The sequence below is a fragment of the Myripristis murdjan genome, chromosome 7 (assembly GCF_902150065.1).
Source record: "Myripristis murdjan chromosome 7, fMyrMur1.1, whole genome shotgun sequence".
Classification (NCBI taxonomy): Eukaryota; Metazoa; Chordata; class Actinopteri; order Holocentriformes; family Holocentridae; genus Myripristis; species Myripristis murdjan.
Genome location: NC_043986.1, coordinates 23091908 through 23106199, shown reverse-complemented (window position 1 = coordinate 23106199; position 14292 = coordinate 23091908). Strand labels below are relative to the sequence as shown.

The 14292-nt window shown below is 41.6% G+C and overlaps 3 protein-coding genes across 3 annotated transcripts; 2 read left to right on the top strand and 1 right to left on the bottom strand.

Annotated features, from left to right (window-relative positions):
• Nucleotides 1–173: 173 nt before the first annotated feature.
• pym1 (PYM homolog 1, exon junction complex associated factor) lies at nt 174–2884 on the top strand. The gene is made up of 3 exons (XM_030056625.1): nt 174–504; nt 1136–1229; nt 1450–2884. The coding sequence occupies exons 1-3, from the start codon at nt 474–476 to the stop codon at nt 1970–1972; spliced, it is 648 nt and encodes a 215-aa protein (XP_029912485.1). The 5' UTR covers nt 174–473; the 3' UTR covers nt 1973–2884.
• A 1081-nt stretch (nt 2885–3965) lies between these two features.
• Nucleotides 3966–7222, top strand: LOC115362237 (matrix metalloproteinase-19-like). The gene is made up of 9 exons (XM_030056090.1): nt 3966–4046; nt 4913–5001; nt 5185–5315; nt 5462–5674; nt 5851–6096; nt 6188–6289; nt 6437–6601; nt 6777–6904; nt 6983–7222. Exons 1-9 carry the CDS (start codon nt 3966–3968, stop codon nt 7220–7222), a joined length of 1395 nt encoding a protein of 464 aa, XP_029911950.1.
• Nucleotides 7223–7277: 55 nt separating this feature from the next.
• On the bottom strand, nt 7278–13802 carry LOC115362236 (transmembrane protein 198-like). Its single transcript, XM_030056089.1, has 5 exons — nt 13621–13802; nt 12092–12423; nt 9568–10143; nt 8679–8812; nt 7278–8452 (listed from the first exon to the last, which is right to left on the bottom strand). The coding sequence occupies exons 2-5, from the start codon at nt 12243–12245 to the stop codon at nt 8303–8305; spliced, it is 1014 nt and encodes a 337-aa protein (XP_029911949.1). The 5' UTR covers nt 12246–12423; nt 13621–13802; the 3' UTR covers nt 7278–8302.
• Between the last annotated feature and the right edge of the window lie 490 nt (nt 13803–14292).

Sequence of the window (14292 nt, the reverse complement as noted above, 5' to 3'; positions counted from 1 at the left end):
TACATTTGCTATTACAATGTACCGTTCGTTAACTGATAAAGGCGACATGATAATTGATTAAAGTTTTTTTTTTTTTTTTTTTTTTTTTATTGAAGATAATGATAATGATGGAGTGTGCTTTTGCCCACTTCATCGAACCCTGAAATCCTGTTTTAAAATGCAGGTTGGCAGTTCTAACCTGGCAACCCATCATCGACATCGTCACTTCCGAAGTCCAGGACTCTGGTTCCACGTTTTGCTACCTGGGATCGCTCGATTATTGTTAGTTTTGCATCAGCCGTACGGGTCAAACCGATGTTGTTGTGCTCCTCGGTCGTCGCAGGTGTTGCGGTGACCCGGCGATGACCGCTCTCAGCCCGGCGGAGGCCACATTTCTCCAGCTAACCGCGCAGTAGCTGAGAGGCTCGCCGCCTTGCGGGACCGAGGCTAGCAGTGAACGACAGCGTCTGAGCGGCTCAGCACGTTACACCAAAATGGCAACCCCCTATGTTACAGATGAGTCCGGTAAGGCTGGTGCACGGGTCAGACTTTCATCGTTTGCATTAATCTTTGTCAGGGAACACACTGCAACTTTAGCCAAAATGCCCCCTTTTCCGACTTGGTGACACCAAGCTGTGCAGTGAGGTAGTTGTGTGCTGCGGCTAATGCTAACCTTAGCTAAGATGAATGGCCACTGTTAGCTAGCGTTACCACTTTACCATGAGGCGGTAAACAGAGGCACTGCTCGCTGCTAGCCGTCTCAAAAAGTAATGCAGCTACCTGAAAATGTGTTGCCAGACACACATGACCGTTCTCTACCGCGTAACATTTGCTAATTGCAGCATCTCTGCCCTAATGTATCAGCTGTTCTGTGAACCTGCTGCTAAATGTGCTCTGTCAGCTTTATTTTAAACCCTGATATATGGTAAAGTTAAAGTTTTAATGTTGAAGCTCTACTTGAGTTCATTATTTGAAGACTAGTAAGTTAGACTTCAACATTCAAAATACACAGGGATCAGGTGTCCATCTCATGTCACCAAATCCAGACTCCAATCATTGGAATAAATTATAGATTATATTGTTTAAACTTTTTGATAATTTCTGTGCATCTGAGATCACCAGTCTTACCTAAGTTGCTGCAACTGTTGCTTTGCAGGGAAATACATTGCTGCCACCCAGCGACCTGATGGAACCTGGAGGAAGCCGAGGCGGGTGAAAGATGGTTATGTCCCACAGGAAGAAGTCCCTGTGTAAGTGCAGCTCTCGCTGACATATAGGCTAGTTGTTGACTGGGGATCATAAACCATGCATTTGAAGACAATAGGGGAATGTAAAAAGAAACAGTACTTCCCTTATTGTTAGGCTAGTTGACTATTGTGATATACAGAATGATTTAAAATGTTTATATTTAAAAACTTTAATGTTTGTGATTGTAGTTTGACTTTGTGTCTCCATCTTTTCTCATTTCAGCTATGAGAACAAGTATGTGAAGTTTTTCAAGAGCAAGCCGGACTTGCCGCCTGGCATGAACCCGGCAGATGCAGCTCAGCCAAAGCAGCAGCAGCAGCAGAAGATCCCTGGCTGTGGGGAGAGCGAGACAGCTGGCCTCTCGAAGACTGCCAAACGCAACATGAAACGTAAAGAAAAACGAAAACAGCAGCACCAAAGCCAGGACGGCAACGTTGATGCGGAAGTGGAGTCTGTAAGAGATGGTGTTGAGAATGTGTCCGTTTCAGAAGGCGGCGAGTCGTCACAGAAGACGGCGGCGGCGGTGGTCTCTTCCTCGGTTCCTGACGATGCCTCAGCAGCAGCAGCAGCAACTGAAAAGGCCAAGAAGATCAAAAACCTCAAAAAGAAGCTGCGGCAAGTGGAGGAATTGCAGCAGAAAATGGACTCTGGGGAAATCAAACAGCCAACAAAGGATCAGTTGGAAAAGCTCGGCCGGGCAAAGGCCTTGCAAGATGAGTTACAGCAGCTTGAGCGTGACTCTTGAAGCACGGCTGCTAAAAAGGACAGCAGTTTAGTCGCACAAACTGTTTGAAAATACAAATGAAACACTGAGAGACAGAGAGGGGACTTTTGCAGCTTTGTGATCTTAGTTTCCCTTGAGCATACTCTGCCTGTTTGGTATTCAACATGAACTCCAGCTTTGGAAATGAACGCAGTGCGAGCACCTCTCAAACAGAGATTAACAGGATGTCTGAGCGGCTGACACAGCATCTCCAGAGCTGACAGGCAGTTACGTGTTTCCCCAGTTCAAACCAGTTGGTGTAAACAGTTTTTAGATCTCCTGATGATGTGCTTGTACTGGCCAGACCATCCAGTCATTACATTTTAACAGAAAACATCTTGTGAATCGTTTTGTGCATGTCCTTTTTTTTGCTTTTTGTACTTTTCATAGGATCAGATATTACCTAGACATACAAACTGAAAATACCAACATTTTCAGAACAAGAGAATATAGTTTGTTGACCTATCTGCTTTAGAAAACAGTGCAACAATTATGACCAATATTGGATGGCCTCTGACTTAATGAATTCACACTATTGTTGAGACACTCTGTTGGCGACACGGTCCATGTATTAATTAAATTCCCATGCTATGTAAAAACGTTTATCTTGTTGCTTTCTGTATAACCAGTTCAATAGATCCAAAGGTTAGGTAGCATGAAGAACAGTGCAGGTATTTTAGAGGGCAGGATGTCTCAGAAACAGTTGAGTGTAGTGATATTTTAAAAGCAAATCCTGTACCTTCTAATAGCCTAAATCTTTTAATCCTGCATGAGCGTTTGCAAGGAAAATATGCCTTTTCTGCTTAGTCACAAGATGAGGTATCCCCCTGAAATGGAAAAAGGCTTTTTTTAAAAAAAAAAAAAAAATACAAAATGCCCTCTACTGGTGAGAAAGACACACTATTTTTTTTTTTTCTGACATACTAAAGCTCTTTGGTATTAAAATAGTACTGGTGGTGGAATAGAGTAACAGTAATTATTTGAGTCTGTGTGTGGAGTCTGTTTCCTATCTGTCCCGTCGCTTTCCACGGCCTATATCCCACAACATCACATTACGACAGAGAAGTAGGGGCGCCCTGCCTACACAGCAGACAATTTGTAGCGATGGTTGAATTTATATCTCATTGTTACGCCTGGATGTGATCTTAGATTGTACACATTGTAATTAACTGTTGTCTCAGACAGGAAGTGTGGTTAGTTGTTTTGTTCACAGGATCGTTGTAATAATCATCAATCAAAGTAGAGGAATTTGAAGAATTTTACATAGCCTGGAGGAATATTGTACATGCTGTACAAACAAAAGTCTTCATTGAGCAACGCTGGTGATAATTTTAGCACAGCTGTCACCTTATAGCTTAGACAGAGCATGCCTTCTGCGAAGTAATTTACTTAAAAAGAATGGCAGCTTAATGAAACATCAAGGAAACTCATTTTCACCACAGTGAAGTGCCGAGGATTGAATTTTCCTCTTCCATGATGACTTAATTGTTCATTAATTCTTCTAACAGAGGCAGTGGGCAGCCAGACCATCTGCTCTTTAACAGCCATACTCAGTTCAGAATGATTTTATTTACTTCCTTTGACGTAAGGAACATGACTTTATTCTTACACAGTTTGAGACAAATGGCTATAAATGACAGAGTCAGTGGGCGCGCTCATGCTGTCAATGTCTGAAATATGGATTGGGTTTCTGTAGTCCACACATCACATTCCGTGTAAAGGTTTATTGTGTGGTTTTGCGGCAGGACCCATAAAAGCACATGGAGATATAAAAACTGAAGGCTAAACTGAGAGTGAGGAGACGAGAGACGCAGCGCAGCGGTGGGACATGGAGGACTAATGTGCCCATGGAGGAGCTGCAGACATCAGCATCGCTTAGACGCACACACAAGTTATTTTAATAAGTACCAATGAGTTGGATTGAGTTAGAAATGTTCTCTTCTTCTTGTTGATGGAAAAACAACCATACATAAAAATGGAATATTTAATGCTTCTTGTCTTGCTGACAGCCGCTTCATCTATTGCCCTGAGCGGAGATGAACTCAAGCAAGCCGTGGTAAGAAAACACTGCAAGCTTTTGTAGAAATGTCAAATCAAAGGCACTGCTAATTTGCAGAGGCTTATCCTATTAATGACAGAGCTGTGCAAGCTATATTTCACATGGGGTCATATCAGGGAAGCAATAGCTGTTTAATATTAGGTGTTCATCCAGAGTTTTTTAGTTTCACTACACCCTCCAGGGCAACTGGACTTGTTTGAGCTTCCTATGAGACACTGATGTCATGTATACTAATTGATACTTCCATTGTCAAAAGTTTAATTATTGTTGCACTTTCTGGATAAGCTGGCTTCTGAGTGAAATAATCTATATTGCATTTTTCTCCTCAAAACAGTTTCATTAAACAACCAAAAATCAACCAAGTTTTGAATTTGTCACTATGACTAAACTCTGTGACAATACTCAGTGTATTGGAATGGCTGGTTGGTGCATCCAAAACAAGATAATGTGTGGTTTGGGCTCGAATGTTTGGTGGAAGTCACTAAAGTAGTTGCACAAGAAGAGATTAACACTAGACCACAAAATTTATTCTGTTAAAAACAGAAACCATCCCTTCTGGTAATATGAGCGCTAGAGATGGGCCTTAAAAACCAATTCAAAGCATTGAAAATTGTTATAGCCTTCCTGCCAATTGCAGGTTTTTTTGTTTGTTTTGTTTTGGTTTGTTTGTTTTTTTTTTTTTTCTAGAAAATTTCTGAATCTGTTCTATGATGGTGCTTGATGGCAATGCTGATGCAATGTAATGGAGAACAAGGCCACGTTACTTTAAAATCAAATGCGAGTAGCTTTGGGTGTCTCATTTATCAGTAGGACGACCTTCTACAAACCTCAGTGCCTTGGTTAAAGTGAACTTTCTCTTCCAGGACTATTTAAAGAACTATGGCTACCTGCACACTCCACTGGATAGCATGAACCCAAATTATTCACCTGGGGAAATAGTGGAAGCACTAAGGTGATCCTCTTTCATCCACCCTCTCATTTGTACAGTCAGTTTTTCTCTATTTTTTAATTTATCTTGCTTATAATTTTCAGCATATCCATGGTTGTTACTCACAATTAAGATGTATTAATTTAATTTCATTTGATTCATTCTTTTACTAATCTCATGACCTTTTGTCTTCCCTTTGTATGTCAGAGCGTTTCAGAAGGTGACTGACCTTCCCATATCAGGAAAGCTAAATGCAGCCACAGTGACAATGATGAACAAACCTCGCTGTGGTCTAGAGGACTCATTTAATAACAAATCTCTTAAATATCGAGTGATGGGTGGGTAATTGGTGTCGTATTGCAAGTTCTGGCTCTCATTTTTAATGCAGTATTGACCCACTAATGTGTTTTAATCTTAGGTTTTTGCTGTCCATAAACAACAATCTATTAACATATTTCCCAACATATGCTGCACAATTTAACAGGTCACTGGCGAAAGAAGATGCTAACCTACCGCATCTATAATTACACGCCTGATCTGGGGCAGGCAAAGACCCGTTTGGCCATCCAGAATGGTTTTAGGTACTGGAGTGAAGTTTCACCCTTAAGGTTCAGGGAGGTGAATCGGGGAACTGCAGACATCAAAATCTCCTTTCACAGGAAAGACAAGTCATGTCCAGTGCCCTTTGATGGACGAGGTAGGAACATTTGTTAAAACTGTAACAATAAATAAAAAACATGGAAAGTTCATGCTGTAGTGTTCCTCTCACAAGCTACTTAACATTGTCTTCTATTTTATATAATCAGTGCACATGTTTAGCCTTTCTGTACTGTGACAGCTATGAATTAGTAAAAGCTCTTGCCTTATCATCAGGACGTGTGTTGGCCCATGCCGATGCCCCTGAATCAGGCATTGTGCATTTTGATGAAGATGAGTTGTGGACGGAGGGGAAGGACCACGGCTCCAACCTGAGGATAGTAGCAGCCCATGAGATCGGTCACGCTCTCGGCCTGGGACACTCACAATACTACAGCGCACTGATGGGACCTGTATATAACGGATACCGTGCCAACTTCAAGCTGCATCCAGATGACATACGAGGCATTCAGGCTTTATATGGTAACGTCAGAAAAACACTTTACTGTCAGAGCACGTGTGCTATTTAATGCATATTGTACGTATTACATTGCAAATCTGTGTCCCATTTCAGGAAAGCCCAATCCAGTTCCCCCATCCAGAAATCCAAGCCCACCAGTGCCAGCAGGAACTGTTCCAAATCCGTGCAAAGCCAATATGGATGCAGTTATGTTAGGTATGAGGACACTGATGCCCTTACAATTAAGAGAAGGATGATAAAGATTTCTATATTTTCCCCAGAAGAGCAACAGTGTTCAGTAATTTGTCACCTGCAGTGAAATATCTCTACAAATATTTTCTCGTCTTCATTTTCTTCCCACAGGACCGCTGCGTAAGGCATATGTCTTCAGTGGTCAGTATGTGTGGACGGTGTCCAACACTGGCTATAACACTCCCATCCTGATCTCTGTGCTGTGGAAAGAGCTGCCAGGGAAACTCAATGCAGCTGTTCACTCTCAGCGGACTGGCAAGTCCTACTTCCTGAAAGGTAAATCAATTTCACAGCACAAATTTCACATAATGGGAACAATGTATAACGCTGGATTTGGTCACAAGTGTGTGCACTGTCCTGTCAGCTCACTATGTTCTAATAACTGTATTCATTAATGATGCTATAATGGAAACATTTCTTACATTTATGTTTTCCAAATGTTCCTCCCCAGGGGACAAAGTGTGGAGATACACAGGCTTCAAACTGGACCGTGGCTTCCCCAAACTCCTGGCCAACATTCCTGCAAATGTTGACTCTGCCTTGTACTTACATAAGAACCAAAAACTGATCTTCATTAAAGTATGTACTAAAGATCACATTTGATATCAGCTATTATCTCTCATACATTATCAGTTAATAATTTACTCCTCATTTTAGGGCGCTGGATACTGGCAGTGGGATGAAATCGGACCAACAGACTTAAGTTCTTACCCCAAGCCTATCGGGCAGCTCTTCCACGGGATACCCAGCAGCCCCGATGCTGCTTTTACATGGACGACTGGTCATATATACGTGTTTAAAGGCACCCAGTTCTGGCGTGTGAACAAGCAGCACCAGGCAGTAGAGAAGGCCTATCCTCTGAGCACCGCGAGACACTGGATGCAATGTGACGATTAGGCCACCAGAGGCCGCCAGGGATTCAAAACCAAACCTCCACCTTGCACAAGTAGCGTAGTATCAGACAGAGATGTTTATTTATTTGAACTCCTCAAATGAAAGGAACATTTTCACACATGAATCCCATGTATGAAGAAAGAGAGTATTATTACCTTCCTACTATAGATCAAGTCTGCATGAAAATCAGAAAAATAAAGATTTGCATGATGCTGATGGAAAATTTAGGGTGAAGTTACCATTGGTTGTTTTCTTTCTTTTTTTTTTTAAAATGGTGAATACAATTCAAAAAGCTTTTCAGTACAAATGATATAACAAGCCAACCTATGCATTGTGTTGGATAGGATGAGATTGTTGTTGTCCACTGTCCCATCATAAGGCATCTATATTACATCCACAAAATGATCATTACTGTACACTTGCTCTCAGTTGTGAGGACTAATGAACACCATAAAACACAGTTTGTGGTTTTATCTGAGATTAATTGTGGATAATAGTCCAAAAACCAAATAATACCAAGCGGTCAAATTATTGCTGAATCTTTTCCCATTAGCATATGGTCAGTTTGTGTGGTATATGCCAGTATTAGTTTTTCACCATGATACTTAGGCTATGTTTGTTACTACATTCATTAACTTAGACACCTATTTTAAGGCTATGTGTCAGCTAACTAACTAAAAAAAAATCCTATTGTATTTATTTGGAAAATAAGAGATGATTACACTTATGTGTGTGGGGGAAAACAGCATTACTGTGAAACAATCTGCCTTGCACAAGCAAAACTAAATGAGGGATGTGGTGGTTACAAATCTGGTGACATCTATTGTGTGCACTGACGTGGTGGTGTGGTGTCTTGTCGTCATTCAGAAGTCATCACAAGGTTTGGGCTGAGTTCCAAGAATCTCATGTCACTTTCTTGATGGTTAGCTGGTGAATCCAGTTATAGTAGGTTCCTTTTACCAGATAAACTGCATGACCCTCCTCGGAAAGATTTTAAAGGGCTGTTCAATTCTCAGGTGCGGTTTCAGTGAGCCACAAATGAGGAGACATGCTGTGGAGGGTTTTGTTTGATGCTGTTTTCCTTCAGACCCTAAAGACAGGCGAGGCGGCAGTGAGCGGCACCATGGAGCCCGTCTCAAAGTCAAAGTCAATTACAGTGTGTGTGATCGTGCTGAGGCTGCTGGTAGAGGAACCTGTTCCCATCTGGCGCTCCTGAAGGCTCTGGAGATAACTCTGAGAGGCAAGCAGGAGAGATCAAAAGAGTTACTGCACTGGACAGCTCATTTTTACATCATGACAAAATACACACTGGTGCTATATGCTCCTTTTCTACCATCATGCAATCAAAATAAATCGAGATTCAGGGCAAGAATTTGTGTTTGCTTCTCTGAAAAACTGAAAGCTCAGTGATAAGCTCATGCTGGTCTTGCTGATATGTGTTTTGATTTCAGTTACTGACCGGGGCAAGGACGTCACCAGCGTAACGCTTCAGGGGTGGAGGCCTGCGCCGCCGCCGAGCATCAGGCCGTCTCCTGGAGTCTCTGTATCCATATTTCACCTTCTTGGAGTGTTTCTGATGTTTTTTGTGTTTAACTTGGGAGCATACATAGGCATAGGAAAAGAGGAGGAAAAAAAGAATAAATTTATTTTAATCAAATGATTATACAACCTTGCAAAAGAAGTTGTGGGGGTATTTGACATGAAAGGAGCCTAAACCTGAATTCATCAACAGTGGGTTATCAGACAGACATTTTGGAAGGCTTGCTTTGGGCTGTAGGATTACTGTAAGGCTGGTTTTACACAGTGCAGTTTTCACTGCAGTTTGCAAATAACACTTCAAGGCTGGCTTTGCATGCAGGTGAAATGCAACTTCATTTCCATACAACTTAGTTTTGTTGGAGTTCTACAGGAAAACCATCCAATGAGAGACATGAATTCAGTTTGCATCATCATTTGTGATGTTCTGTATGTGTTTGCTGACATATAGCAATAGTTTAAATTTCATTGGCAACCTGCTGTAAAACGAACAGTCCAAATGATGACATAAGGCCAAGTCATGATTTCCATTAGACGGTTCATAGAACAGGCATTCAGGTCACAACATGTAAAGCCAATGATACAACTTACATGCAGTTTGTTGCATGTTGTAAATTAAATTTTTATTGTTGCTGTGTCACCAAACCCATATGATACACTCCAAATGAAGATGCAATCCTAGTTCACGATTTTCATCAGGTGGAAATCCAGAACAACTCAGTTTCATGCAAACAAATTGCATTAAAAAGTTGCACATTTAACCACATTGTCACAGACTGACTTAAAGCACTTTGAAAAACAGTGTCTCTCACCTTCTAAATGCGATACCCCGTTGGCGGTGAACTTCCACTGCACCAGCACACCAATCAGACTCAGGAGAGGGCAGATCCCACTGATTACCCAATTGAACCAGCAGAGTGGACGTGGATCAACTTGACAAACAATGTCATACAAATGGCCGGCCAGCATAAACATCCCCAGCAGGTAATCCACACAAAACATCACAGTGGTTGCCCCAAACACAGCCGTGGAGATGACAGTGAACAGCTTCTGCCACTGAAGTGTGAACACGGCGGTGACGATGCTGGCTGCCACCACAGCACAGAGAGGCACCCACACTGGAGTGAGGCTGTAAAACTGACTGATAACCACCAGGCTGGAAACGGTGATCAGGCACCCCAGCTGCAGGCCAGTGAGGAAAAGTCCCATAGTGTACACCAGCATCGTCATCAGACCACACAGCACACCCACGCCCAGGCCGATCCCTGCCTTGGTCTCTACCCCCAGCTGGGAGTCCAGCACAGGCTCCTTATGGTACAACAAGAAAACGGCGGCTGATCCCAGCATGAAGCCAGAGAGGAACATGACCATCTTAAAGCAGCGGTATCCTGTGGAGTGACATACAGTGAAGGTTAAAACAATTTTATTATGAAATCCACTGTACAGCCTGCTCTTGTATGTAGCATTCATCAAAACTTGTGGTCTTCAATCCAAAATGAATTAAAAGCAACACATCTCAGTTCTACAGTCAGTGGCAAATTATCAAGATGTTGCCGGGAAAATGGTTTTGCTGCATGTGCTGCTTATGAAATTTGTCTCTCTGGTCAAAAGATAAGGGGGAAAAGAACATCCTAATTTTACTGGGATGATACATTTGCATACATAAAGGAAGTTCTTTTGCCAGGTTTTCTGTTTACAGTTGAGTATATATCTGTACACATTCATTTTATGCAAATTAAAGGCCATATTTTATCCCTGGGCCTTTACATATACTACAATAAATGCATGAGGATAGTGAACAATGAACACCACAAGATGGATGATAAGTTTGTTTGAGAGATTCTGCTATGAACAAAATATGGATTGTTGCATAACAGCACATCTCAGTGGAATTTTAGCTGTAGTGTGGATTTTGTCCTGCAGTGGGTAAGAACAAACAGATTGACCCTGTGACAAAGTGCCCAATCACTGAGGAAGCATAACAGCAAGCACACACCCTCCCACTACTCCAGGCTGCTCCTGGCTGGTTTTCCTATGAAGGTCAATGGTCAAAGTGCTGCAGCTTGAACATGTGACACTGCTGACGCTCAGTATAATGGGAATGGTGGCTGCAGTGGAGTTTAATTAGCATGTGAACTGGACATTCAATCATCTACTGACATATTAGAGGCTACAGTTCCAACTGAGCTGACTGTAAGGAACGGTGGTGCTGGTGATAAAAGATGGTCTTCACACTGTAAATTTGTCTTAATAGGAGGAGCATGTCAGTAATATAAATTACTTAAATTTATTTTAAGGTAATATTCCAATACTTATGCCCAGCTTAAACTGAAGAGGCTTGCCTATTGAAACATTTTTAATGTGTGAGGAAAATTAGTACTAATTGTCCACAGTCTCCACCACTGTCTCATATTCATCTTTTGGTCATAACAGCAGATGACTATAAGGCAAAAAGAATTTCACACAGCTCCGAGATTAATTCTGCCATGGACTACATGTGGAAAAGTGTATTTTTCTTTTGTGTATTAATTGCTTGCATTTGTAGAATCCTTTGAAAGCTATAAAAACCCTCATTTATTCATCGACCAGTACTGGGAACACAGATTGGGCAATGTGTGTGTGTGTGTGTGTTTGCATAGTGTTAGGGAACAGGTCCACAGGACACACAAGCTGTGTTCACTGTGTGAACACAGATTTGTGTGCGCATATTTTGTCAGTAAGTGTAAATACTGACATAAAGCTATGTTGAATCCATTTACTTACCATTGTTGTCTTTTAAAACGAACTTTGTTATGTATTATTCTTATCAGTACTTAAACAGCATCTCTGTGAACAGCAGTAACTTGGAATATACAAGTTGTTCAAAAATACCTAAGAAAATAACCATTTTATATTCATGTGTGTTTGATCTTGGATTAAATTGAAACCCCATTTATTCCCAGCTGGCGTCACAGCTCTCATTTGTTGGGTCTAAGAGTGTGAAACCTGTGTGATGTCAGTGCAACAGGTGGCTCTTCCTAGATGCTGCCTCTGTCAGCTTCAGGGAGAAGTTTTCCCCATCTGCTCCCCCAGCTTTGGGCTTATCCACCCTAAACCCCTGGCAGCTTCCAGACACCTGGCCATCACGGGCTTGAGCCCACTGTGGACTCAACTGAGCTGATTACATACTTTAGGTATGAAAACACTGCAGGCAATGGTATTATGTTGAATTAGTGACAGTCGATGGATATTAATAGATATCAGCCATACTTCTGTGAAATACCTACAGTCGGGTGTTTGTTATATTGGATAATAGTTCTTATTACTTATATTGCTATTTTTTGTTAAATTACTTACCAGAAAAACAGTAGATAAGTCCAAATGAAAAGCATATAGAGCAGACAATGGTTGGGATGACTTCATATTTCTTTCGAATCTCAAGCACACATATGTCCACCTCAGTTAAGCTTGGTCCTGGCTCCTCAGTAACATACAGCAAAGTGTCTGCCATCTTGGAAGATGATGATGATTGTTGTTGTTGTTGTTGTTGTGGTTCAGTTGGACTGGATAGAAAAGTACTTGACTTTGTTCACTGAAGAGGGGACAGTGGATCGTCCTGTGCGCAGCATCCAGGGAAAGAGGAAGCTCCTGAATGAAGAACATGTACTAAGCCATTTCCTGTCCTGCACCTGCAGAGAGAGGAGAGCATTGTCAGCTCTGTGACAAAAACAAAGACGATTTCAGGCCTCGCTCTTTCCTGGCTGCGTCCCAGAGTTATTAATCATACAGTCACATGACCAGAAAAAGCCCTGTGTCCAAATATTACTTTTTCTCATGATCGCTCAGTCTCATTTAAACATTACTTTAAGGCATCTCATGTCATTGCATTCAAGTAAACAAGCCCTCCAGAGTTATGTAAATGTATGTACAAAAACATAAGTCCTTTTCCCTCTTACATACACAACCTCCCTCTTCAAACAGAAAAGGAAACTGGGGATCCCTCCTGAGGTTTACGTCTCTCTCTCCAGGCCCCTTTGTTTTAAGTACAGGATACAGATGAGGAAATGACCTGTTGGCTCGGTGCCGTCATCATACAATCGTATTGTTTTGAACATGTGGTGAAGTGCTCCGTTAGCTGAACAATGTTGGACAAACAAACAGCCCAACAATGATACAGGACGTTCTAAGATCTGAAAAAAGGAAGTATCTGTTTTGCATCACATTTAGTAAGCTAACTGTGGCTTAAAAATTGATTAAAGGACAAATGTTATCGCGGACAGATAAATACATGTAAATAAATATAAGCCATTTTATGTTTTAACTCAAAAAGGAGTTTCTTAACTGTGCTGCCTACATGCATCAAGTGTGCACACTCTCCTTATCTTGCCCCTGCGGTATGACCGTCTAGCTGCAGTCTACGTTTTTCCAAAGACCTTGTAAGCTGTTCAGGCAGATCCCACGGTCAGCAAATGGAATTAGAGGAGCTTTAGCAGGTTAGTGAGCCTCTCGCCCTGCTGTCTGTTTGTGTGAATTCTGTGTCCTCTTCCAAAGACATAAGTATATAAGCACAGACTGAAAAAAAGCACTTACACTTTCTTAGTAACCTCAGTTACCTAGTTGGCAAAATAAACATGTACTTTAAACTCAGATTCCTGTGGATATGGATGACAATCTACTGAAATCATTCTTTTAGGGAAGTTTGGTATGTCTTAATATACTATAATCGTGATAAAAAAAAAAAAAATAAACAAACTAATTTCATTCCAGATCAATTCCTGCACCAATACCATCAATAAATGATAAAATTGTGAGCTAAACAATGCAATACCCCAGATGATTGAAAACAACCTTACTTTGAATTAATCATAATAAAAAGGTTAACCTACCTGGAGTGAGGCATATCTTCACGATGTAAATCTGGGCTTATTCAGAGAAGATAAACTGCTCTTCATGGTTAAATATCTTCCATTCCAGCAAACCCACAAGAGGTGAGCTCCAGGAAGAAGTCTGTGGCTGTGAGGTTCCCTCTGTTCTGGGCTAGACTCAGTGACCGACGCACTAAGTCCCTCAGCTGTGCTCCTATGAACAGCTGACAGTGCTTGACTCTGTGAGAGAGGGACCATCTGCCCTCAGCCACAGCACGAGGCTGCTGCCAAGTCCAAGGCCAAACCAGCTGAAAGTGCCCAAGGTCTCACTCTAAACCTCTGCTACCAACACTCAGCTTCATTTGAGTGTTTACTCAAAGAACGGAGCACCACTTTAGCCCCTGATGTATGGTATTAAAAAGTCTGTTATAATCTTTTTTCTGATTCTGACCAAAATATCATGAGTTGCTGAAGAGGTGTGTCGCTGTGTGTCTTGCTCTCCAAGGTGTGCAGCTCTCCTAAAGGGCTTGTGGTTGCTCAAGAAATAAACCACACAGCCACAAAGTCTTTTTCAACACAGTCATTGCCAGAGGTGGAAGTAACTAATTACATTTACTCACATCATTGTAACTGAGTAGCTTTTTGGTGTCCTTGTACTTTTGTCGGTAATTTTACTTTTAATTAAGTACCTTT

Coding starts and splice junctions, on each gene's coding strand:
- pym1 (XM_030056625.1), top strand. CDS start 474: ATGGCAACCCCCTATGTTACAGATGAGTCCG. Junction 505..1,135: donor CTATGTTACAGATGAGTCCG/GTAAGGCTGGTG, acceptor GTTGCTTTGCAG/GGAAATACATTGCTGCCACC. Junction 1,230..1,449: donor CCACAGGAAGAAGTCCCTGT/GTAAGTGCAGCT, acceptor TTCTCATTTCAG/CTATGAGAACAAGTATGTGA.
- LOC115362237 (XM_030056090.1), top strand. CDS start 3,966: ATGGAATATTTAATGCTTCTTGTCTTGCTGACAGCCGCTTCATCTATT. Junction 5,316..5,461: donor TCTTAAATATCGAGTGATGG/GTGGGTAATTGG, acceptor ACAATTTAACAG/GTCACTGGCGAAAGAAGATG. Junction 6,905..6,982: donor AAAAACTGATCTTCATTAAA/GTATGTACTAAA, acceptor TCCTCATTTTAG/GGCGCTGGATACTGGCAGTG.
- LOC115362236 (XM_030056089.1), bottom strand. CDS start 12,245: ATGGCAGACACTTTGCTGTATGTTACTGAGGAGCCAGGACCAAGCTTA. Junction 8,813..9,567: donor CGGGGTATCGCATTTAGAAG/GTGAGAGACACT, acceptor TATGCTCCCAAG/TTAAACACAAAAAACATCAG. Junction 8,453..8,678: donor CTGGTGACGTCCTTGCCCCG/GTCAGTAACTGA, acceptor CTTGCCTCTCAG/AGTTATCTCCAGAGCCTTCA.